Source organism: Nematolebias whitei, chromosome 10, assembly GCF_014905685.2.
Source record: "Nematolebias whitei isolate Nwh7 chromosome 10, NemWhi1, whole genome shotgun sequence".
NCBI classification, from domain to species: domain Eukaryota; kingdom Metazoa; phylum Chordata; class Actinopteri; order Cyprinodontiformes; family Rivulidae; genus Nematolebias; species Nematolebias whitei.
Genome location: NC_056507.1, coordinates 9,847,301 through 9,857,169, shown reverse-complemented (window position 1 = coordinate 9,857,169; position 9,869 = coordinate 9,847,301). Strand labels below are relative to the sequence as shown.

Sequence of the window (9,869 nt, the reverse complement as noted above, 5' to 3'; positions counted from 1 at the left end):
TCTTTTGTACAGTTACAGCTTTTTTTAATAAAGGTGCCTGTGTGAAAATTGGGACTAAGCTTTTGCTCCCACCCTCATCCTCACTCTGGACCCATGAGCAAGGCCCTTAACCCCCACCATCTGCGCACTAAACAGGTCTCTCTTGAAAAGGAGTTCTCGTACCTCTATAAATAAAGGGTAAATGAAAAAAAACAAGAGGTCCAAATTTAATTTCTTCAGCTTCAAAATTGGCAGGTCGCCGTGTGAACTCGACAGTCTTTTAAAAACTAGTGAGCAACAACAGAGGCTCTTCCTCTCAGCACGTACTGTAGCTGCAGAAACTGTATAAAAGCAGCTGCTTGAGCGACATGCCGTGTGGTCCTAGTGCCTGACGGGTAGGGCTGGGCAATATATTGAAAATTAACCGACACTGAAATTTATAACGATCAACGTCATTTTGCCGATGTCGGTATTTTCTGTGTTTTAAAAAAAAATAATAAAAGTCGTTTTGTCTTTTGGTTGTGTAAGCTATGCTCATGTCCCTTTAAGACGCTGCACTACGTGCAGTCTGTAGTCACGTGACTCCACCCCATCCAGTCTGTAGTCACGTGACTCCACCCCATCCAGTCTGTAGTCACGTAACTCCACCCCATCCAGTCTGTAGTCACGTGACTCCACCCCATCCAGTCTGTAACAAGAAGTGAAAGAGACCGTGCAGTTGAGAAAATGGAGGAAATTTCAAATGTTGAAGCGGCAGCAGCAGAGCTGGTCCAGGAGGAAGATGATCAGCTAATTTCCAAAAAAAAAATGTGTCAGTCGTCTGGCAACATTTTGGTTTCAGCAAAGACGATATTGAACAAAAAAAAAAAAGCCAAGTATAAACTACGCAAGACTGTTGCGACAAGCCATGGCAATACATCCAACCTCTTCCACCACCTGCAACACAACCACCTGGTCCAATGGGAAGAACTTAAAAAAGCCCAAGAGAATGTAGTTTTAATACTTTGTGTTTACAGGAAAAGTGAAGTTATTTTATTCTTCTAAATTTGTTCAGTTGTGCTGATTTGTTCAAAAACTATTAACAACTAAAAGTACACATTTTCTTCATTTATTTGCAGAAGCTGTAGTTTTAAAGTTCATTAAAATGGCAATAAAAAGGGAATTATGCCATCAATATAAATGATTGAATTATTTATGCCGGCCTATCACATTATTTTCGGGGGTGGGGGGATTGCAGTTATCGTTATCGAGGTGAACTGCTCAATATATTGTGATATTGATTTTCAGCCATATCGCCCAGCCCTGCTGACAGGTTTAAACTGCTGCCACACAAACAATTTAAAGCGGTGGAGACATAAATAATAATAAAGTGCTATGTGTTGTCATCATTGTATGTTCCCATACAAAGACGAAATTGGCTCTCTGCATTTAACCCATCGCACCTGGGATACACCGAGGTGGAGCAGTGGGCAGCTATGTAAGTGTCTGGGGAGCAATTCGGGATTTGGTGTCCTGCTCAGAGACACCACAAGATGTTCAATGACCGGGGATCAAACCCAGGACCTTCGGGTCCCATGTCGGCTGCCCTGCCCCTACACCATCTCAGCCCCTAAACATTTTGGTAATGAAATAGACAAAAAAAAAACGCTTCACCACCAACATCTGCGATTCCACATTAGCAAGAGAAACTCAAGAAAAGTAGTTGAATGTTTGAAGAACAGCCGAAGGAAGAAATGAAGATATAAAACGACCATGTTTACCTGAAGGAGGCTGGTCAGGATGGATCAGCAGTTCAGTTTAAAGTCAAAAGTCAAACAAATGAAGTCAAACTGTGAAGACAGAGACTGACGATTCAACAGGTAAAGTTTTGGTTCAATAAATGAAGCAGACACGCCTGCACAACTAAAGATGGAAGATGAGGACACTACTGAGGATTTCAGCAACAAACAGGAGCTGTTTAAGCAGCATTTGGACCTTTGGTAGAGCAACACGTTTTGTCTCTGTTGGCTTTTTTCTTTATTACTTTATTATTTATTTACTTTTTTTCACCTCTTGATTTCATGTTGAGCTGTTTATGGCAAAAATCTTGAACTCCTGACTTAGAACAGCCGAAATACCTTTTTAAAAACGCTTAAAACTGTTTAAGGTACATCTCAAGTAGGAAGTCCTGTACTTAAAAAAAACAAATAAACAAAAAAAAAATGGTCTTAAGCATTCTTATTGTGATGGCCTGACTTTACGTCTGTTCTTGTTAAGATTTTAGGTAGAACGTTGTGATGGTCCAAGATTCTGACATTTTGTAAAGTCTTACTCTATTCCAGGACTCCAGACCAGTCAGCTGATCATAACTCATCCAGTCAGAGGATGCGAGACAAAGTGACACCACTATGAACATGTTGGTGTTAAATCACTGCAGAAGTCTAAAATGGATTTATAGTAGAGTATTTTTGCTTATCTTGTGTTTGATCTAGTCTCAGACTTTGGGTCCTTTCCTTCAAGTTCTTTGATGCAAATAACGCAGAGTAAGCCGACAGTCAGAACCGTTGACGTGAAACTCGGCAAACGTCGAGCAGAACCCAGTACCGAATCAAAGATTTGTCCATGAAGAGTCATTTCTAGATCAAAATCCAGTTCATAAACACCTCCTCCTTGTCCTGGTGTGATTTAAAGAGCCTCATCTCTATTTGACTGAGCTGTCCTGTAAGAAACCATTAGTCAGTGAGGGTGTGGTCGAGGCAGGCGGGCAGGTAGAGGCAGGAACTCACCTTGAATTTACTCTGATGATTATCTGGAACTGACTCTTTCTCTGGACAGCTTAAACAGCTACCCATGGCTTCTTCAGAGCACCATCCGACGTCTGGTGGAGCAAAGACAAACCGTGAGGAACACCAGAGTCACAAGAAGTTACCCAGGTGGACCTCCGCAGGTGGACTCACCGAGATCCGGCCTCCAGCTGCTCTGCTTCCATCCTCAGAGCTTCAGCGGGTCTGCAGGAAGAAACTGCAGCTCTGCAGGTGAAAACTTGACATTAGTGAACGAGTGAAGCTGCTGACACAACACGATCAGCTCCTTGCAGATAAATGTTTCGACACTAAAACAAGCAACGTACGTTGATTAATGCTAGCTCCTCCCATAAGCCTAGAATCTCCACCCACAAGTCTAGAAGCTCCGCCTGCTCAGTTTTAATCAACGCATGAGGACTAAAACAATGATGAAAAGTACTGACAATTTTGTTGACAAATAAAAATATGATTGACTGGAGAGAGAAAGAGCGAGAGGAAAAAGTACATTTTACATTTAATGACCTAAAAAGGCGGGTTCTGGAAGTTTCAATAAGACTTTTTGAAATCTGTTGATTCAAACTTACAACTAAATAGCAAAAACAAAAATTTAATCAACAAGCCTGTTTCAGGAGCAGAGCAACCGTACTCTTTTTCAAGGAAAGCTGAATGTCCACCATTGTCCTTCAGACAGGACTGCTGCATGATGGGAATTTTAGTTATTTGGGCATAAAAACCTTAGAAGTACAAACAAACTAAGACAGCACAAAAAACGAGTCAATGAAACAACTGAACGAACGTTTGAATTTATGACATAACGAAATGTATTTTAGGAAATAAAATTGAAAATCTAGACATTTTTAAGACTTTTAAGGTCTAAAATTGTGTGAACCACATGAGATGGAGTCAGAGGTAAAAACCAACATGAAGACACATTTGGACATCCTGAAGTGTTGACATGACGTTACATCGTGAACTACAGGTTCTGACAACAAGGCTTTGAACTAAAATCAATCTCTGCTGATGGGCTGAGTTAACATCACAGAAGTTAATTAATTTAAATAAAACCGGATAACCATTTTAAGAAATGCAATGAATTAAATCAGAGCTTTTGTTCTCTTCTCTCTCTTCCATTCAAAATCACAAATAACAACAATGAAAAACAAGTTATTTTCTGTCAGAGCATAAAGAGCTGCAAGTTACAGAACCAATCAATATCAAATTAATAACTCTGAACAGGAGGAAAAATATAAACCTCACTGTGACAGAATCTGCTTCCAGAAAATATGTGCCTTTAATCATCTGATGGCTCAGTTTTAGTTCAGAAACTCTGATGGTTTCAGGTAGTGCTGTCAAATTTATCAAATATTTGTGGCTATTGCAACATCAGTGTGAGATAATAATAATAATAATAATAATAATAATAATAATACAGCTAAAGATTAAAATAATTAAAACAAATCCCAATGTGAGAATCAGAAAGACTCCCATTTATCTAAATAATACTGCCAGGGCTTGGAGAGTGTTGTGAGGATTGTAAAGAGAGAACAGGTGGGTTTTATCACAGCTGATAGTGTAGTAATATTTTACTATAAAAATCTTTTTCTACTATTTTAGTTTCTGGTCACTTTCGAGCCTGAAAACATTTTATAGCCGACTCATCAGAAAGGTGATCAACATAAAATTTACTGATTTTTAAAAAGTTATTTTCAAATTCTTACTTTAGGGATGTGTTGAAAACAAACAAAAACAATTATCCTGAAACCTGTAAAACGCGTTTAAACTCGTATAATCAAAGTTTGAAGACATCCAGGGGTAAATCATCAAAACTCCTTTTACGAAGGAAAAACTAATTAAATGCACTGACAGGTTTGATGTTATTGTGTCCTCCGATTCTGAACATCTTTTTATTTTATATTTCCTTTTGATGTTAGTAGTTTATTCACTCGTGATTATTTAAATCTTATAAACTAGATTAAATCTCAGCACGAGTGTTCAAAGTAACTTAAAGCAATCTGAGAATTAAAGAGTCTAATTTAAAAAAGTTATGAGACCTGGGAGATCGTCCTTCAGCTGATTTCAGTTTTCAGCTCTTTATGAATCTCTTCATTCAAGTTAAACTCCTATTTTATGTCAAAATGTTAATTTTAGTCATTTTTATTCAGTCAGTTAAGTAAATGAGAAGAAATTGTGTTTCTGAAACAAGCTGCTAAACACAAAAAGGCTATTTATTTATTTTAAGTTATTTGCCACTTGTTTCTAAATTCCTTCACCGTTTAAAACTCCAAAATTGAAATTTCTACATTTGTCAATTTTCAGCCAATTTTTTTTACTTTTAAGCACAAAACTTTTCTATAAATTCATGGCAGATATTTCTACAGTGGTTTAGCTTTTTAAGTATCTTTTAAAATGTTTTAAATGTCTTGAATGAAAAAATAAGTAATTTAGACACACAAAAAAAAAATCAACACAAAAATAAATTTTCTTTTACAGTAAAGAAAAAAATGACCGAACTCTCCCTTTACTGCTTGTTCCATCACCTGAGAAACCCAGAAAGGTGTCTGAGTGAACATGTGTCTGTAGTTTCTGACTCAAAATAAATAAAGGCTGTTCCTCAAAGTTTGTGGTGGATGAAGTTCACGCTGACTAATGATGACAAAATGACATTTCTTCAATTAAAATCAGTCTGGTTGGTTCTCATTTCAAACCGTTTTCTTTTTACTGCCCCGCTGTCCCGTGTCGACACAACTCTGGCTCACCCCTTGAGTTTAGGAGCCGTTTTATGCCCGAATGATCCAAAGGTCAAAGGTCAGCTTCAAGGACTGAAACTGAGAGGGGAAAAAGCGCCAGTGTCTAAAGAAAACCTTAGAAAAACCTCCATAAAGTCTGGAGAATCGTTGATCCTGACACCTTTAAAAGATTACAGGAAACTCAGGAAAAATGTGACGAAACGAGGACTGGATTGGGAGTTTACACAGAACTTTTACTGGTGAGGTGTTCGATAAACCACCACCTCTGAATGTCTGACGTTTCATAAAAACAGTGACAGCAGGTCTAAATAAACTGGTTTAGTATTTAGCTTTTTACTGGCAGCGATTTTGTTACCGTGTATGATTTTATACATCCCATTAGTATTTTAACATGCGATCCATTTTATATTGGATTTAAATTTGTGCTCATTAGTGATGAAACTGCCAACATGCATTTGTTTTTAGTTCATAATTTTATAATCATCAAGACTTCCTGGAAGAACAGTCATTGCATTTAACTGGAACCTCTGTGGTAAATATAAAATAATCAATTAAACTTGCTTAGGTCCTTAGTGCTGCTGGTTAATTATGTTTAAAAAAAATTTTGTTCCAACAGATTATAATCTTAGATAATCCTGTATGCCTTGCTGATTGGCGCTCATTACACCTCATTTGTTTTCAACGACATGGGTTAAAAACAATCTTGTGGACAGATTGGGTTGATTGAAACCTGAACACTTTGATGATTTTATCACTAATTGATCAATAAATTAATTGAAAAAGCAGTTTAAGACTCACCTAATTAGCTGTGATGCTTTTAGTTTTAACCAAATTATAAAACGTGCTTCATTTTAGGTTTTGTTTTATACACTTGTTAAAAAGTTTCTAGTCCTGAAAGGTGCTTTAAAAAGTTTGCTTCTTATCACCACATAAAAAATGAGCTGAAAAAGTGAATACTCGTGTTCTCTTGATACATTTTCTGAGGATCACAAAAAGCTAAGTATCGTCGTGCTGTGACGTCACACCTACGCGAGGATGACTCAATTAATTACTAATTGATCAATTAGCCATCATCTGAGCAGCACTGACAGGTTTTATTTATGAAGCTACGGATGAATCACTTTCCTCTGCGCGTGCACGCAGTGAGTGTGTTCACGTCACTAACCAGATGAACTAGTTAACTAACTAAGTAAACAACATATAACCCCGCACACTGAGCTGTTATTTTGCGGGGTTTGGGTCACGCATGAGCTGCGGTGAAAAACTTTCTCAGTCTGATGTTGCTGTAATGGCAGCTAGTTAGCAGCAGCTAGTTAGCCGCAGCTAGTTAGCAGCAGCTAGCGCGGATTGGAGCTTCACCTCGGCGGCTACAAGCAGCTCTCCGCCCGCACCTTTCTACTCAGGGCCACAAACCTGTGGGTCCATCAACCCATACTCACCAGGCTCGGTTAGCGTGTTGACCTCTTCTACCATCCGAACTTTTGTGGCATCCAGCGGACGTAGGAGCGGCTCCGATCTGTCCGTAAATCCAGGCGTTCAGCTATCGTTAGCGGCTGCTACAGCAGCAGATCCTCCATGTTTCCTCTGCGCTGCTGGAGCGCCAAAAAAACAATCACAACTTCTTTAAAACGCTCCTAAAGCCGCTCTTCGTCGACAATAAACGGTCCGAACCGATTAGAATCCATCTGCAGTCCTCCGTGGTTCAATGAAAGCTCTGAAATTTCGTCCAAAAGCACTTTTTTGGGGAGAAAACAAAGTTTTGTTCACTCGCAGGCTGTCGGGCTAAAAATCACTGCGAGCTGCTACCGCAACTTCCGACACTTCAGCCTCCGCAGCGCGCATGCGCGGAGGGCCGAGCGAGGCTTAGGTCAGCAGACACAAAACAGACACCGAATACGTACAAACGAATATACAATTAGACAACAAACAACAGACACATTAAAAAAACGTTCAAACAAATATAAAACTATTCAACAAACAGACACACAAAAAATAGTTCAAATAACCATACAGCAAGACAACAAACATAACGGACACAAAATAATACATAAAACAAACAAACAAACACACAGGGCAGGACAAAAACATACACACCTCACATCACACACGCACAACAACATTCAAGTGAGACACAAACAAATACAACAAGACAACACACAAAAACAAAATGGAAACAAACAAATACATTACAAGATAACACAATAACACAAAAGTGAGACCCAAACAAGACAACACACAAAACAGGCACAAACACACAACATCACAAGATACACAACAACACACAGGTCAGTACAAAAACACACCTCAAAACAGCATCTCACAGAAACACACGCACAGTAACACACAAGTGAAACACAAACAAACACACAACAAGACAACACACAAAAAAGAGAAATATCTGATAATATCTGAGATATCCGAGAAACTCGGAAGGATTTTCTCCAAACACAACATCCCGGTACATTTCAAACCCAACAGGACTCTTAACACCTCTAAGGCCTCTAAGGTCTTCTCCTACTTTGCTCCTGTTTCCTGGAATATCTTACAAAAAGATCTGAAGCTCTCAACCTTGACCCTAGTGGCTTTAAACATCTGTTAAGTTCCTGGGAAGAACCAATGCAGACATTGTTCTTGTTTTAAGTTGTCTACATCACCCTACAACATAGCTTTTTTTTTGTTACTTTTCCTTTTAAATACCATTTTATTTTCACTTGTTAAAAAATAAAAATAAATTCTCAATTTGTATGCATCCTTATTACTTAGAACTGTCCAAAGCCTTTGATACTGTAGATCATGACATCTTATGCCATAAGCTCTCAGATATTGGCTTCTCATATCACATTGTTAGCTGGTTCTCAAACTATCTCTCAGGTCAGAGGCAATGTGTTCAACATAATGGTACTTCATCTAGCTACCAAACGGTCACCAATGGTGTGCCACAAGGCTCAGTTTTAGGCCCCACTCTTTTTACAATTTATATAAATAATGCAGGTCTAAACATTCCAGATGCATCCTTGCATCTCTATGCCGATGACACTGTTGTTTATTGCCGAGCTAACACAATTGCCAGGGTTTTCCAGCTTCTACAGTCTCCATTTGACATCATCCAGTCAGACTTATTCCATCTCAAGCTGGTGCTAAATACTGACAAAGGGATGTTGTCTTCAAACAGGAAGTCGGTGCTAGCAACTCTTCCTCCAATCTCATCCATGCATGGTGTTCTTATTGAGTTTGTAGATTCTTACAAATACTTGGAAATTGTGGTTGATGCACATCTCTCTTTTAAACCACATATCGAAAACTTGATAAAGAAACTGAAAATAAAACTGGGCTTCTTTTTCAGAAATAGATCTTGCTTGAATGCCAGAAAACACCTTGTAACTGCTACCTTCCTACTGGCCATTGATAAGATGACATTATTTACATTAATGCCCCTGCCAGCTCCTTGCAGATGTTGGATGATATCTACCACGATGTGCTAAGATACATAACTGGTTGTAACTACTGTACCCATCACTGCACCCTGTACTCATTGGTCAGTTGGCCATTATCTACACAAATGCTCGCACACTGGTTAATTTTCATATATAAATCCCTCCTTCGTCTGCTACCTTCTCATATCTCCTCCCACGTGTCACGCCGTCAGTGCAGCTACAACCAGGGGTGGAAGTAACTAATTATAAATACTCACTTGACTGTACTTAAGTAGATTTTTTTGGGGTACTTGTACTTTGTGTTACCGTGTTACTGTAGTTTATCTTGTCACTGTTTGTGTTACGTAGTAGTTTATGTTTTTATTATAGTTTGTGTTGCTGTAGTACTTTCTGTTACTGTTGTGCTTTGTATAGCTGTCCTAGCTTGTGTAGCTGTAGTAGTTTGTGTTGCTGTCATAGTTTGTGTTAGTGTAGTAGTAGTTATATTGTCAGTTTGTGTTGCTGTAGTATTTTGTTTTATTGCAGTAGTTTGTGTTGCTGTAGTAGTTTATGTTGTCATAGTTTATGTTGCTGTTATAGTTTATGTTGTAGTTTGTGTTGTTGTAGTTTGTGTTGCTGTAGTCATTTGTTTTATTGCAGTAGTTTGTGTTGTTGTCATAGTTTGTGTTGCTGTAGTAGTTTGTGTTGCTGTAGTAGTTTGTGCTGCTCTAGTAGTTTGTGTTGCTGTAGTAGTTTGTGTTGCTGTAGTAGTTTGTGTTGCTGTAGTAGTTTGTGTTACTGTGGTGTCAGAGCTGATTGCTGCACACAGCTCCATATGTCTGTCACTGTGCGCTGCAGTGTAGTTACAGTGTTTTGTAGTTTGTGTGCTTGTGTTGCTGCAGATCTGGATCAATAATCACAGAGATCAGGTGTGTTGCACACGTGTG

General features: G+C 38.6%; 1 protein-coding gene across 1 annotated transcript in view; it reads right to left on the bottom strand.

Moving 5' to 3' along the window:
- Positions 1-7,327, bottom strand: part of LOC119416120 (fibroblast growth factor receptor substrate 2) — a 16,214-nt gene extending 8,887 nt beyond the window's left edge. The window contains exons 1-3 of the mRNA XM_037683308.1: positions 6,949-7,327; positions 2,916-2,987; positions 2,745-2,836 (exon numbers count right to left, since the gene is read on the bottom strand). Coding sequence (XP_037539236.1) covers positions 2,745-2,810 — 66 coding nt within the window. The 5' untranslated portion in view covers positions 2,811-2,836; positions 2,916-2,987; positions 6,949-7,327. The remainder of the gene's footprint in view (positions 1-2,744; positions 2,837-2,915; positions 2,988-6,948) is intronic.
- Positions 7,328-9,869: the final 2,542 nt, after the last annotated feature.